The sequence below is a fragment of the Parasteatoda tepidariorum genome, chromosome 4 (assembly GCF_982258835.1).
Source record: "Parasteatoda tepidariorum strain Cologne lab strain chromosome 4, Ptep-v5.0, whole genome shotgun sequence".
NCBI lineage: Eukaryota > Metazoa > Arthropoda > Arachnida > Araneae > Theridiidae > Parasteatoda > Parasteatoda tepidariorum.
The window spans coordinates 58,153,573-58,170,644 of record NC_141758.1 but is presented as its reverse complement, the minus strand read 5'-3'; the positions used below and the strand labels follow the sequence as shown (position 1 = coordinate 58,170,644).

General features: G+C 28.5%; 2 protein-coding genes across 2 annotated transcripts in view; both read right to left on the bottom strand.

Annotated features, from left to right (window-relative positions):
• The window catches only part of LOC107436314 (adenosine receptor A1), an 82,589-nt gene extending 68,225 nt beyond the window's left edge, over window positions 1-14,364 (bottom strand). The window contains exon 1 of the mRNA XM_071182330.2: window positions 13,617-14,364. Within this exon, the coding sequence (XP_071038431.1) occupies window positions 13,617-14,201 (585 nt within the window). The 5' untranslated portion in view covers window positions 14,202-14,364. The remainder of the gene's footprint in view (window positions 1-13,616) is intronic.
• LOC147810982 (zinc finger MYM-type protein 1-like) lies at window positions 235-9,307 on the bottom strand. The gene is made up of 2 exons (XM_087161179.1): window positions 7,313-9,307; window positions 235-1,390 (listed from the first exon to the last, which is right to left on the bottom strand). The coding sequence occupies exons 1-2, from the start codon at window positions 8,471-8,473 to the stop codon at window positions 356-358; spliced, it is 2,196 nt and encodes a 731-aa protein (XP_087017305.1). The 5' UTR covers window positions 8,474-9,307; the 3' UTR covers window positions 235-355.
• Window positions 14,365-17,072: the final 2,708 nt, after the last annotated feature.

Here is a 17,072-nt window from a genome sequence, read left to right as displayed (position 1 = left end):
TTAATCTTTCCTTATATGGAAGTGAAAGATCTTAAAATAACTTCTCTTTTGAAGTATAAATCTAACTATTATTCACTGGCATGTTTTTAGCCTTGAAGTCCCAAAATAGAATTCTTTACCAAAGATATTTTATGAAAACGAATGAAGTTTTAATGCTTTTATTAATACAAAAGTATTTAATTTTTGTATTATATATATATATATATATATATATATATATATATATATATATATATATCAGTGGCGTGGCGTGAAAATTTTCGGTGGTCATCGCAATTATTTAAGCTTGTGGTGAAAAATTATTAAGTAAAATGCAATGGTTGAATGTTCAAAACAGAAAATTTAAATCTTTCCTTCACTTATACATGAACTCCAGTCTTCTTGTTTTTGAAGCGAATTTGTTCGTGATTTTGATGTAGAAGTCTTCCTTCTCCTTTAAAGACATCAACAGTTCCTTTTCAATGGACAACAAAGCCAAATTACTGAGTCTGTCTTCTGTTTGTGTGGACCTCTTGTAAGTATGAATCCTTTTAAGGGCGGAAAAACTCCTTTCTACTGGTGCTATTGTTGCAGGAATGGTCGAAATTAATTTGGAGAGTTTAAAAATTTCCTTGAAAGAACAGTGTAAATTTTCTTCTTTCAGAAATTTTATTAGTTTTTGTGGGCATTTGTCGTTAAATGTAGAAGTCCGGTAAAATACAATCAGTTCATTTTTCAACCCTGTCATATCAAAGGTTTGTGGATATAATTCTCCTAGATTAGTTAAAAGTTGCTCAGGAAAGCCATTTTTTTCTGAAAAATTCTTGAACTGTTTGGGATTAAGTAAATCAAAGAATGCCAGTTTTTTCAGAGAAGAAAACCGGCTGCTTAAGTGGATGAGTAAATTATCTGTTACTTCATGAAACAACTTTCTATATCGTTGTTCTAACGTCAGTGAACTTTCGTTGTTAGCATGAACTTTTCTTTTTCTTGAATTTTCCGGTAATCCTGCCACTGAAACAGTTTTTTCCCAAATTATGGGAAATCCAATAATGTCACTTTCATCGCACTTTCTTGCATTCTCCAAGACTTCTTGAAAGTCTCTGATAACATTTAAGCAGGACAATATATTGATACTGTCTGCCTGCAACATTTGAAATAATAAATCTGTTCGGGAAAACAAAGGTGAAAACAGATTTAATAAAAAGACAGTCTGGAACTTCTTCAAAAACAAGGAGTACCCATTGGCAACACAGCGATCAGGACCATCCCAGGTATCATCAGAACTTTCATAAATGCTTGTAAAAAAATCAATAATTTGTTCACGGTACTGTTCTACCGTATTCACCAGTCTTGAGGTAAAGCACCATCTTGTTGGAGCAAAAGAAGGAATACTTTTTTTTAAGTATTCCTGCATTCAGAGGCGTATCTAGAGAAAATGGCGCCTATGGCAATCCTCCTATCGGCGCCCTTTTTAAGATATTTTTATTCTCTATTGTTTCACACACACATATATATATATATATATATATATATATATATATATATATATATATATATATATATATATATATATATATATATATATATATATATATATATATTGTGTTTGTATCAATAAAATGCTAAAAATTCATTTATATAAGCAAAAAAATATTATAAAGTGTTACAAATATAATTTTGAACAAAAATACGCGCACACAAATGTTGCTCTGAGTTAAAGAAAACCGTAACATAACTGGATGCTGAAAATTAAAACTGAAAGAAGTTGATTTTTTAAGAGTAATTATGTTTTATTATCATCAAAGCAGTAAAATTATCGTGATATTATAAATTTATTAAAGATCACAGAGTAAATAATTACGTTTTGTTATGGCAATTATAAATTAAATAATTGTTATTAAATTATTCATTTTGATATATTTATTATTTACAAGTCATTAGAAACAATACGCTTTCAATGTAGGTCAGATAAGTTTGACAACCATATTATACTAAGTTATAATAATAAAAATGTCTGCTCATAATTACATACTCTAGATTATATAATGACAATAATACATTTTTTGATACGATAAATAAGTCCCGCAGTGGACTGATCGATAAGACACGGTTCCCAGCAGATCACCGAAGTCAAGCATCACTGGCGGCGGTCAGTGTGCGGGTGGGTGACCACTTGGATCAGTCTGCGTAGGGACCGAGGGTGTGCGGTATTGGATCCTCGTTAAACTGTGCTACAGTAAAGTGCTCGACTTCGCGCGCAGGTCGTCGGGCTACCAAAGCGGGGGTGCCATTCCCTCCGCAGAGGATCAAAATTGTGATGGCATGTCTTCGTATCATCCTCCGGGATGTTTCCCAGACCGTCGCCAATAGCCCATTGTGCAGCTCTGGTGCGACGTAAATTAACAACAACAACAACGATACGATAAATATTGCAAGAAGTTTCTAAAAATAATTGATCCAAGTAATCAATTTAGTTAATTTATTTACAATTCATTAAAGAAAACGATGCTCTTAATATAACTAAATTTGGCAAACATTACATACTAGCAGATAATAAATTAAAAACATTATCTACTCATAATTATATACGAAACTCTTGATTAAATATTGACAATAATACATTCTTTCATGCAAAGAATATTGCAGGATGTTTCTAAAAATAAATGAACCAAATAATCAATTTAGTTAATTTATTTACAATTCATTGGGAAAAAAAACGACGCTCTTAATGTAATTAAATTTTGCAAACATTACATACTTATAAATAATAACAAAAAAGCATCTACACATAATTACATACGAAACTCTTGATTAAATAGTGACAATAATACATTATTTGATACAAAAAATATTGCAGGATCAATACAATAGTGCGAGGAACACTCAAAAAAATTTTTTGAAACAAAATAGAACACATTAAGTAATAAATATCACGCAAAAAGCAGAAAATGAAATGTAAAGAAAAAACTGAACAAAACACACAACAAAATCTATAAAGCGAGTAGCTAATTCAAATGAACTTACATGTACGGGAAAATTTTGAAAGAATGATTTAAAATATTTCCGTAATAAAATTGTCAGATTGTAAAATATAAAAACAGAAACGCAAATTGAGGTAAAAGCGTAAATAGAGGGATTTGTTTTAAAGCGCGTTCTTACTGAAGCGCGTTTAATTTGTTAGTTACCAAAGATTGGCTTGAAAATGGATGTGCGCAAGGTGATATTATACTGGATAATTAAAGAAGTTTATGATAATTAAGGTTGATATTTAGTCATACAATTTTAATGATTTTAGAAAAATAACATTTATATAACAGGGAAAGGAACATGATTTGCCGCTTTGCACATATTTTTAGCTATAAAATTGCCCGAAATGGATTTGCACATTATATAAATTATAAAATTATATAAATTAACCAAGAAGTTTTGAATAAACTTATTTATAATGACATACAATTAACTCAATAATTTCACATAGAATATTATTACTTAAGTTGGGTATCCATTGTTTTTTATCAAATTTTTAAAGAGTTTGCCACTTTAAAAAAAAAAAAAAAAAAAAAAAAAAAAAAAAAAAAAAAAAAAAACTTTTTTTTTAATAAATAAACATTACTACATGTTCTTTTAATTCTATTAATTTGATTAAAAATGGTATTTAAATAGATATTTTTAGAAATATTAGAATTCTAAGAAATTTGTTTATTTATATTAAAATTGAAATCATTTCTGTTATCGTTCAAATCAACAAAGCAGATATTTTCTTCTTCTATAATACCCAAATCTAAAAAATTAAAATTAATATTATCATCATGATTACGAATCAAGATGAATTCTTCGGGGTAAATATTATTTAATAAAATTGTATAACCTTGAAAATTAAAGATAATTACATCATCAATAAATCTAAAACTAAATTTAATATTAAGAGTATATTTTTTTTCCTTTCATAATAGTGCAAAAATAAGTTAGCTAAGAGAGATAAAAAATTAAATCCTTGTGATATTCCATCGATATTCTAAACTCGGGTGATTATAAGTGACAATTCAGGAAAAACCTTCTTTAATAATATTGTTAATAATTAATATTAAAGTAGTTAGAGAAAATGGAAACCACTATGTACATATTTTTCCGGCATTGTGCTTGAAATTTTTAAAAGGAAAATAAAGGCAGTTAAAGTCTAGACATTTCAGTTTCGTTTCGCATTTTTTCTTCTTTTTTAGGATAATAAAACTTTTTTTAAAAATCGTATTGTAGACTTGGAACTATTCAAAAGAATTATATGTTTAATAAAAAGTTTGTATATTTAAATTAAAAATTCTTATCTTTAATTCTTGTTTGTTCATTTTATACACTTAAGTCTGAAGGTGGTAGGAACCCATCAAGCAAATTAGAAAAAGAATTAATTTTGATAATCCTAATTATTAGTATCAGATAATCATGCATTATTACAATTTTAATGGTTCGATAGGAAAACGTTAAATCTTTTATTTTAAATTACAAAATATTACGATAAAATTGTAAGTTACTTTATTTTTCTTTAAACCCATAGAAATAAGCTGAAAAATTAGTACATACAGTAACGTGAGCAATAAAATCAAATATGAAAACGTAAACATACTTCCCCTTAATAAACACATTTTTTATCGAATTTAGGTTTTTGATCTTCAAAATATTCCCCAGAAGGTTAGATTAGAAAACAGGTCGAAATTCTGTGCATCGTAATGATGATACTCCTCCCCCCTAATATATTTCCCTTAAATTTGAACTAAATAGAATATTATTTTTATGTAAATAAACAAAAAACAAACAAAAGTACAATAATAACTGAAAACACATTTAGAAAATCTGCACTAATATTAAAATGTTAAAAACACACATTAATTTCTCTTGCTCATATTTGTCACACAATTTTCGCATATTTCACAAAATAAATAAATAAATAAAATGAAGGATAAAAACTTAAATTCTAAGCAGAAATATTCTGAATTAATATAATAAATAAAAACTGTTTTACAATAATCTTATTTTTCCAAATATAGCCATGGCTACTGTACCAAGGGTATTGTTAAAAAAATCCATAAAAGATATGATAAAAAAATTACTAAAAGAATTACCTAAAAAAATATATATTATTTTTCGTGGGGACAAAATTTTTTTTTAAAGGAAGGTAATGTAATATTATTATTAAATATTTTGAATAGTTCAAAGAAATTTCTATAATTACTGTTTATTAAAACCAAAGTAGGCTGTTATGTGACCAAATTACTACGTTAAACCTTAGTTAAAAAAAATGTTGTTTCTTAAATTTTGCACTCAAGCGGCAATTAGGTGAAAATATATTAAAAAAAAAAAAAAAAAAAAAAAAGATAGAGACGAAATGCACGTTTACAGAAATAACTATTTAAAATTCATATGATCAAATTTAATCCAAACACATAGATGGTCAAATACATAATTATTAATAACGTACATTTTTGTCTTAGCGGTTATTCGTTTAAACAATTAATGATGCACACACATTTTTCTAAAATTTAAATATTGTCTGGGGTGATAAGTAAGTTTAAAATTTTAAGCGGTTAAAAATTTACCCAATCGAAAACCTTTACATTAAAATACAACTTCAGTTTACAAGCAACAAATAATTAATATATAAAATAAAGGATTTAACCATCGATATTTTTTTTCACAAAGCCATTATCCGAATAAACTTGAGCCTAAGTTATTAATTTAAAATTAAAATTATGTGTGAATAATATTTCTGTGACTTGAAAGCAAAAAAGAAAATCAGTTTGAGCAATTAACAGATACGTTCCTTAATCCATTCATTCAATAAATAAATACATTAAAAAATAAATTAATTAGTTAAAAATAAATAAATTGAACTTTTATGAGTGTTTAAACCTAAAATCTTTTAATGAATGAAAAGAAATTTATTTTTTTGTAGTTGGCACTCTTAACAGAGCCAATGCTACTTAATTTACTCAAAAATGTTTACTTATTGCAATAATTTTTCAGGAAACTTGAAAAATTATGTTTCCAACATTTATAACATGTATAACATTCGTTTTTTTTTTCCATTACGACTTTGTTTTTAATAATAATAATACAATAACGAGCATTTAATTACACAAAGTTCACTTTTTGCTACCAAAATATCATTGGACATATTAAATGATTTTTTTAATAAAATAATTATATACAAAAACAAAATATTATAATGTAGTAAACGCCCCTCTCAATCTACATATACAGAGATGCAAACTTGCTCTGCTCCGTGTAGTTATATTTATTGTATGATTCTTTGTTTATTTAATGTAAAACCATTTTCCCTTTCTACGTATAATTAATAAATAATTAAAAAAAATCATGTGAAACATAATTTTTTTCCAGGTTAAAATTATAAATTTTTCCAGAATTATCTTAAATTGTGCATGGTTTCGTTTTTAATTACCACTCAATAAAATATTTTAAAGAAAGTTGAGCATTGCTAGAAAATATATCGATCGCTACAAAATATAACGTGAAATAATAAAGTGAGCATTATTCATAATAAGAAATTCATATTCATAAATAAGAAATGATTACTTACAATTTAATCCTTGATTATAAGAAAATCCTAACACTTCGTTTAAAATACACTTATGACTGTCTTTTTTTTTTCATAAAAAAAGAATAGATGGGGTGTATTCATTGTTAAGTATTACCATTGGTTTAAGCAACAGAGGCACCTCCTATTTTTAGTATTTAAATGTTTTGTGACAGTCATTCCCACCGTGTGTGGCAAAACCTCCCTTTTTGGAAGGATTTACGCCAATTTACAGCAAGGGTTCTATAAACTGGACAGGGACACCCCATGGTTTTCACATTTCTTTGCCCTCTGTCACCACCAAAGGGCTATTCTCTGCCTGCAGGTGTTCTATTCATACCCGGATAATTGCCCTTTTACATCCTGGTAATGTGATATGAAGAGATGTTTATCTTGTCTTTTTGCTTGTGGTACTGGAAAAATAAAGATTTATCTGAGGATCGGATCATTGGAAGTTTTTATTCTGCATTCTGGAGAGTTTTCTAAATGATTTTTTTCAATGTTTTATTTATTTTTTTAAAATTTGTATTATTGTTTTTAAAATTTTTATTTGTATGTATGTAAAAATTTTTTTTTTTTTAAACAAACAAAATATCAAAATATTTCGAAAAATTGAAAAAAAAAAAAAAAAAAAAAGAAACGTTGGTGTTGGTTGATTTTGCGCCCTTTTCAAATATTGCGCCCTTTTCAAATATTGCGCCCATGGCTCTCGCCATACCTGCCATACCCTAGATACGCCACTGCCTGCATTGCAAATGATCGCTTACTAGAATGCGACGAAAATTTTGCAATTGCGCTTAGTGTTGAAAAGAATGTGTTGCAATCTAAAATATCATTCATGCCCTGAGATAAGACCAAGTTTAAAACATGAGCATAACAGTGCGTGAATAGAACTTTTGGATATATATCTGTAACCTTTTTGTGTAAACCTGACAAATGGCCTGACATTACAGCAGCACCATCGTACGTCTGAGCAACGAATTTATCAGCCAGTTTATATTCACTTACTGTTTTCTGTACGTGCTCGAGTAAACCATTAGATGTGCGGTCTGCACTTACGTCGGTAAATCCGATAAACCTTTCTGTAACACTGCTGTCTCCCTTCACAACATATCTCAAAACTGTAGAAAGCTGTGACCTTCTTCTAGTATCCGACGCTTCATCTAACATTAAAGCTACAAAATCTGCTTCTTCTATTTCTCGTTTAATAGTTTCTATCAGTTCTTCACTAATAATACTAATTAGTTCGTTTTGTATATCATTTGAAGTGCCTTTAAAAACTGTGGAATTTTCAAAATGTTCTGCTAAAACTGGATCGTAGAGTTTTAAAAGATTTAAAGTTTCAACATAATTTCCTTGATTCAAAGAGGAAGTTTTTTCATTGTGCCCTCGGAAGGGTAATTCTTGTTTCGCAAGAAAACATGTCACATCTATGAGTCGTTTTAAAACTTCACGATTTTTCTTAACTTTTTGGTTATGCAAATTGTTATTAACTTTGAGGGTTTTGTCTATTCCTTCATCTATTCGTTGCTTTCCAAAATTATACAGGTCTACTACACACTGAAGATGTGATTCAAAATTTTCGTGTGCCTTGGTTGATTTGGTTAATCCATTCAAATTACTGAAACCAGTAAAATTCCAAACGTTTTTGGATTTGGAAAATAAAAGACAGGGCCAGCAAAAAAGTTTGGACAAACTTTCACTGCCACAGAGCCAAGTATGAGAATCATAATTAGAAACTGTAAAGTGTCTGGTATATTCTCTGCCTCTTTCTTTTATTTTAGACGATAAATTTTTGAGTGGTGGACAAGGTCTACCATTTTGGACAATATGCAGTTTATCCTCAAATCTTAAAGAACCGAAAGGTTTTTTCTGGAGTTCTTGTATAATATCTGATTCAGCCATGTTCGAATCTGTAAAATGGGCATCAATGGGGAACAAATTTCAGCTCATTCAAGGAAAACACTGAATTATCACATACGAATATTCAAAGATGATGTAAAAACTTACCAAAAAATAATCAAAACACCATCTCAATTAATAAAAATATCTATGACTCAACAAGACACAAAATTCGCTGAACAACAAACCCGCCAAGCAAGCAGAAATATCTATAAAAAAAAACATGTGCACATCGGAAGTAGGCTGTTCTAACTTACGATCTAACTCCCGCCCCGAAACTTTAAATATATTAACTAAACCATCTCAGTTAAAAAGTAGAATATGCAATATAATGAAAGAGAAAAATTAATCAAAAAGTCCTGCAAAATGAAAATAAAAACACTCTTTACAAAAAGAGAATTTTTAACTGAATAACATTTCATAACAACAGGGAAGTACAGCGGATAACGGAACAGCAACGTAATAGTTTAAAATCTAACCCCTTAACTTGAAGAGTGCAAGAGCTTTTTGGCTTCTGTCCAACAGAAGCGCAAAAATCTGCGATGAGTAGCGTACTTTTAGTTAGGGTAGAAAGATGCGAGGGGTGGGTGGGGACTGGGGATGAATGACTGAGGCAGGAAAAAAAAAACGTTATTTGGATGCGCTAAAGTTTGCGAATCGCACGAGGCTTCTCTTTGGTTTTTACACATTTTTGATCAGGATTTTTTTTGTTTTTTGGAAAAATCATTTTTTTTTAAATTATATTTCAACTCAACATACTCTATCTAATTCTCTGAAATATTGCTTGGTCATCGCCGCATCGTGCGATGACCGGACGCCACGCCACTGATATATATATATATATATATATATATATATATACGTTAAAATATTGAGAAAATAATAAAAAATAATGACAAGAGAAGAAAATTATTAAAAATCCGGAAAACGAAATAAAGAAAAGATATAATCTCTTTATCAGCTCACACGATTATATCCGCAAAAAGGAGTGCTTTCTAATATTGTATCACTGTAGCTAAAGCAAAATATATCAATACAATTAATTTTTTTTGTTTCTCTGTCGTTCTTTGTTTTTATTGTGTGTGTATATATATATATATATATATATATATATATATATATATATATAAAGTTCAAAATGAAGAATAAAACAAAGAAAAGATAAAGACATATGAAAAAGGGGGAAATAATAAGTAAAAAAATAACAAACAGTTTAAAAAAAAATTTTTAAAAAAAAAAGTTTTTTTTTTAAAACTGTTGTTTGTTATTTTACTTATTATTTCCCCCTTTTTCACATGTCTTTAATTTTTCTTTGTTTTATTCTTCATTTTGAACTTATCTAATGGGTTCTGTTTACTTGCAGCTTAAGCGCAATAAATGAAACTTATTGTTTATTTCAACTTTCTTCGTGTTTTCTTGTATTTATTTATTTATTATACATATATATATAGTATATTTCATTGAATAAATCTGATGTGATGCTGATAGCGACGTAACCAAGTTTTGTAAAGTATGGATGCTATTAATTCTGCTATTCATAAATTGATTCAAACATAAATGAATATTAATATATGTATTTTTCATTGAATAAACCTGATGTGGTTCTGATATGGTAGATATCTAGTTTTATCAAGTATGCTATAATCACATTTGCCCTCGAAAATGTCCTAACCTGTTTGCTTTGATGTCCGACTTCGAAGTTTCTTTGTTTTTTCAAGTTGGGTGATAACTAGTTGAACAAATAATGTGTATTGTAAAGCTACTATGTGAATAAGATGTTTATCTCTATTGTGTCTCTAGAATAATTTAGTTTTTATTGCATGTTCAACTTGCTGCATTTATAGTAAAACTTTTAAAACATAAGATGCCTGATTTGTGCTTGACTTACAGTAAAAATATAACGTTGCCTGTAAACACATTTTTGCCCTTTTAGATTCTAGGGATTGTCAGGTTTGAAGATTTATTTGCTTTAACCTTAAAAATAATTCAAAAAATCTTTTTTATTGTGATTGAATGCAATGTTTAACACTACCTAACAGAGACATTATGATATATTCAATGTAATGGAATCCAATGGTGTTATAAAATAAGCTTGACGCAAACTGGAAAGACCACAATAATTCCTAAATATCGTAGGACGTGTATTTAAATGCACAAAAATCGCGTGAAATGCTTTGTACATTTTTGCTTCAACTTTTAATTTAATGTTCATTTTCTGTAAGTATATTTTCAGTCCAATATTTTTGATTTATTAGTTTAAAATCACGCTATGAACTAAATTCTCTCCCCCCCCCCCCAGTATCTTAACTTTAATAATAAAGATTTTAATTAATTTTTTTATAAAAACGCTTAAATATCAAGCGATAAATTTTTAGTTCTGGATGTAAAATAAGAAAATCTTCCATCTAAAAGATAGTAGTAATTGTAAAATTAAAAATCTAAAAATTCACGTTTCACATGAATGCTTATAAATTGACTAAATTTTGAATCGAACTTATCTTTAAACATTGATTGTTTTACAAGAAGGCGTAAAATCCTAAGTTGCATTCGGATAAAAATATTACTGAATTTTTTTTAAGAATATTGAATGATTGAAATTGATAAATTTGAAATAATAAAAGATGCGACTGATTTACTGTTTGCGAAATTTGATTTCAAAATCAAAGTTTGCATTTTGAAAACATTACGAACCGCGGAGTAGAAAAATAGTATAATAATTCAAACATGAAAAATTTTTATTCACAGAGTGAGGTTTTAAGGGTTATCTTCAAAAGCTATTTAATTATATTCAAATATTTCTGTTACACGGATTTCAGATGCATTATTTTGCTTGTTAATATTATGACGTCAAATTTTGGAGCTTTGTACTATTTATAGTCTGATTTCTATCACGAAGCTAAAATGAACAAAATTAAATTAGTTTGTTTTGGACAATTGCATATAATCTATTAAATAACGTATTAGTTTATTTACATAATTAAAATTAAAAAAATTAAGTGAAAAAAAACAACACTCAATTTGATATTTTATATCAATAAAAAATATCTATATTAAACAACTCATGCTAAATTTATAATCTAGAATAACAATATAAATGCTGTTATCCATTTAATATATTGTTCTCTTTCAATAATTTTCCAAATCTATTAAATATGATTCTTTTAGTTTTAAAATAAAAAAACAATTAAATTCTGTCTAATTCAGAGTTTAATTGAATATAAATGCAAATTATGCAAACATCGGAAACAGCTATACTTTGCTAAGTGTAAGCAATCATGAGTATTTTAGACAGGCTGAACAGATTGTATTCTAAACTACATCTGACGATAAGAAAAGAAGAAACATCGCTAGGTGACCTGGAGATCGAGGGCTTTATTTTGACTTTATGAACAATCTTCATGTTTATCTTAAGAGTTTGTTTTAGAGTATTAATAATTTAAAAAAATATTAAGAATTTGATACTAAACCAAATATAATGAAAAGAAAAAATATCTGATATTTTCTTTAAACAAATATTCCTTGCTTACAAACTTAGTTGCCCAATGGATTGAAATGTGTAAAATAACGAATGACAATATGTGAATGTATAAATATCTGCAACTATCATGAAAATAACAAGAACATAACATTCAACAAGAATAAAATGTAATTTCTCATATCCTCAAAACTAAGACATTTGAACTAAAGATTTGTATTATTAAGGTGAAAAGTATTCATTAAACTTAGCGTTCGAAGGAACGAGAACATGTGTGTTTTTTAAAATAAATGAGTGAAATAATTCTACAATTTCAAATTTTAGACGTTTTTTGAACAATGAGAAAAATCCTATTTGTTTATTCTTTAAGAAATCATATTCAACACTGATCCATTCTAAATATGTTTGGAAAAAATCATGTTTGTAAGACATAAAAAGTAGAATATTTTAAAAAATAAAAGTAATAAGAAAGCTAAAAAATTTTAAACTTTAAATTAATTTGAATAAAAAGAAAAAACATTGAGGATTCTGAAAAATAATTAGAATTCTGGAGTAAAACTCGAACATCATGATCAACAACCACTAAAATATTTTTAAAAACACCAGATGTAATTCAATACAATATATTAAATAGCCTTCTTTTTGGGATATTATTATAATATACAAGACAATACGTAAGTCGAAAGATATTATTACTGTGTTTGTTTTTAATTGATACAAATATACATCTTATAATTTTAGAAAAATTCTTTTTTTTTTTTAAATATACTTGTACAGCAAATATCACAACGATAAATATAATCTTAGATCAAAGAAAAGTTTTGAACGTTTTTTTTTTCATTAGGTTTATGCAGTAGACTTAAAAATATACTAAAACAAGCATATGCAACTCAAGTGTATTTTAAAGACTAGACTAAATAGACAATATAGAAACACGAAAAGCTTTCGGACTAAAATACAGAAATATTCATTCAATAATTCCAATTAAATATTCATTTTCTTATGGTTAGTTCATTGTGAAATATTGACTAGTCACAAGACAAAGTGAGAATTTTGCGTTTTAAAGATTCTCTCAGCATCCTCTTAGTTTTTTTTATTCTTTGGTATTTTCTGTTCATATTCAACATAAAAATGTATATGAAAAGCAGATTTTTAGCAGCTATATTGTACTAAAAATAAATTTCGAATTGTGTTTTGACATTGTTTCATAGTAAGCTCGTTAAATGCAAAATACAGAACTTATTCAACACTATACAACTTCTACCAGTTTCACGGAAATCTGGAGAGTCTATCGCAACGCAACATTTTCAAAGTTTGAAATCGTTAAATTTGATCATTTATCTATTTCAATAAAAATTTAAGACCGTTTTTCCTGAGCTTCGGCAATTTGTCTGACATAAATATCGAAAACATCAAAGCAGCATATTTCTCACTGGTAGCCTAACAGTTGAATGATTAAATACAAAATAACACTAATTTAAGTTAACAGTTCATAGGGCAAACTCTAAAGTTTTTTTATCGCCATTTTTGTGACAGAACACTTCATTAAAAATATCATACTTATAAACCTTCTTTCATGCAATCGAATTTTTAAAACACTGATCGAAAGTCTCCACTTAACAGTTAAACAGTAGACTTCGGATAAATAGGAAATCATATAAATAAACTTACTTGTTTCAGCACAACAGCATAAATCCTCCCATAACAAAATGCCATCAGGAGAGCAGGATAAACAATAGTTGCGAAGAAGATAAGGACTAAAAAGTCATAGTGCATGATTGGTATAAATACACATTTTCCACTGTCGTCCGGACCATTGTTCCAGCCGAAAATTGGTAAAGAACCAACCAAAGAGCCTAGGACCCAGCATCCTAAAATAACGTACCCGGCTGCCCTTCTGTTCATGGCCCTTTTATAACAGAAAGGGTGCAGGATGGCCCAATATCTGTCCAAAGTTACAGCAACAAGATTTAAAATAGACACAGTGCAAAGTAACACCAAAACAGATAGCATAACAATACAGAAAGCAAAAGAGTTCCTTGGCAAGCCAAGTTTCGTCATGACAGCAGATGGCACTCCAACAAGTCCGACTAAAAAGTCTGAAGTCGCCAAACTGATGATATATAAATTAGTGACTCGTCGTAGTCGCCTTTCAAGCACGAAAGTGGCGACCACGAGGGCATTGCCGACTATAGCTAGTATAGCGACAGCTATTTCAAAAATAGCGTACGTAAGAGGTAATTCATCAAAACTCATTCCGAGGCAATTTTATTTTGTGTTTTCTTTGTTTGTTTACTAGTTTCTCGGTCAATGTTAGTAAACAAACACGCCCCGGACGAACGCCGAGTCCGGTTTGTCAGATAGCTTTCAATCCGAAGTAAGGATTCTAGTTTTTGTGATGATCGACCTTTTCGAGCGAGCCGCTTCAGGGAAAGTATTCACTTAAATTCTAAAGTTAGCGCCATCTGTTGTAGTCACTTTGAAGCATTTAGTTGAAATATTTCCGAAAAATGAAAGTAAATCACTTTTTATTACTTTATTCTACAGTTGGAATGAAAATCAAAATATTATACTGGTTTAAAAAAGAAACTGAAGTTTTAGTGAACGAAGTTAATAAATAATAATTGTTTTTTAAACTCCATTTTGCTCTATAGATTTATAAAGAAAAAAATACAATTTCACAAGATATCTATCTTAAAGAAATTCTCTTTTCTATATTAATAGTTCCTTTATAAGCAGCAATTTGACTTTCAAAAGATATAAATTTAGTTTTTCAATTCCAAAATAGTTATGTATAGAAATGAAATGAATTTTTATGTTATATATATATATATATATATATATATATATATATATATATATATATATATATATATATATATATATATATATATATATTTTTTTTTTCTTCTTTTAGTCTAAAAAAGTACTTCAATGACTTGACTTTTATTCTATTTAAAGATAAATAATAAATTAGTGATTAATAATTGCAGGATAACAAATATTTGGGCAAAAAAAGTGCGTAATTTTTTTTAAATATTCAACAATTATGATGAACAAGAACAATCATGATAACAACCATTATGTACTAACAGGTGAGGCTTACACGCTTTGATTTGTACGTATCTTCCATTTATCAGATGACACCGACCACTGTGTTCATATATATATATATATATATATATATATATATATATATATATATATATATATATATATATATATATATATATATATACATATATATATATATATATATATATATATATATATATAAAGAACTTAAACGTAAATAGATTTCGAGCTAGAGATCTATAACTATCGAGGTAAGAGAATGAGGGTTTTCGTGGTTTCCCTCCACAATTAGCCAAAACTTGTGTAAATCAAACTAGAAAAAATTATCACGAAATTAAGTTTACTCTGGTCTTTTGAGTTTAAGTCGAAATTACAAAAACTCTGAGGTAAATGTTATTGGCACAAATCTCCATGAATCAGCATAAATCGCATGTGGCTTTCAGTCAGCATGAATCAACATAAATAACATCATAACCTTTACCAGTACTTATTTATTACCAGTACCCCGCTCGTATATGACATACAGGGAGCATTTATTGACTAATAACTGTTGCCCAAAATAGTAATAAGTTTCATCGCGAAATTTTTTTTCTTTCTGTAATTTAAAATTCCAAACCGATAAAAAGTCGCTACTTGTGGTCATATATTTAAACTTTTTCTAGCTAAATGTAAAAATATTTCAATTCAAAATAATTTTGGTGAATATGTGATGATACAGGTAACTTTTTATTAGTGTGAAATTTGGTATTTTGAGAGAAGTTTTCAAATGCTATTGTTACTTTTTGCTTATTTTGCTTAATCTCAGGAACTTTTTAAGCGATTTGAAAATTTCTTGCACCCAATTATAACTTTCATTTAAAAAAAAGATGATTTTCTGCTAAAAATATTATTTTAATACTTATTTCTAATTCTTAAATTTTTAATTCACTAGTACATGAAACGTTTTTTAATTGAAAGATATGCATGATTTTTACACATTTTATTAACTATGCAATTTTAAATGACAAAATAAGAAATTTGTATAATCTCTACCAAATTGTACATGAGAAATAGAAATTTTAATATACGACTTATTTAAATTTAAAAATTCTAAAACTATTTAACTGATTTCATTCAAATTTTGTATATAATTGCACATAGTTTAAAATAATATACAACAATGCTTGAGCTTCATCACAGTACGAAAGGTCTAAACTTACCGAATTTCGTACTTTTTGTACTGAAGTTCCTCAAAAATTCAAATTTTATTATCATTTTTTAAATTCCTCCCAACAATCATAACTTACAGTCACTTACTAACAAAATATATTTAATTTAGTGATTTTGTCTAGATTTATCTTACAATTTTAAATGTTAAAAATATAAGTAAGTGTAAAGTGACAGGTCTCCTCGTAGTGTACCTAGGGGAACGCAAAATCTGCTCCTTCCTTTTATTATTATTATTGAGTTGCAGTTGGACTTAAATATGTCTATCATCCTATTAAGATGATTACCGCAATGAAATAAAGGCGAATGGTGGTGGCCCAGGGGATAGAGCGTTCGCCTTCCAATGAGGTGAACCGGGGTTCGACCCGGCGATGGCTGGTCGATTCGAATTCCGCATCTGGCTTGACCACAGTGCTGACGTGAAATATCCTCAGTGAGAGGTTCTCGTGGTCTTCCTCTCCATGTAACGCAAATGCGGGTTAGTTCCATCAAAAGGTCCTCCACGAAGGCAAAATTTCTCCCAATACTCGATCCAGGAGTTCCCTTGTCTCCTGGATTGGGTTCAAAATTACAAGGCTACGGAGTTGAACATTAGTAGTCGTAAACCCAAAAATTGAGTCGGCTGTTCAACGGCGGTTATAAAATAAAATAAAATTTCGCAGTAAAATTTCCACAGTACTGACGTAAAATATCCTCAGTGGTAGACGGATCATGATTTAGAGTCCCCTTGCAGTCAGGATAACCATGTTAGGATTTCGTGGTATGTAACACAACTACATGTAACGCAAATCCGGGTTAGTTCTATCAAAGAGGCGAGTTAATGACAAAACTCGTGGTTAGACCACG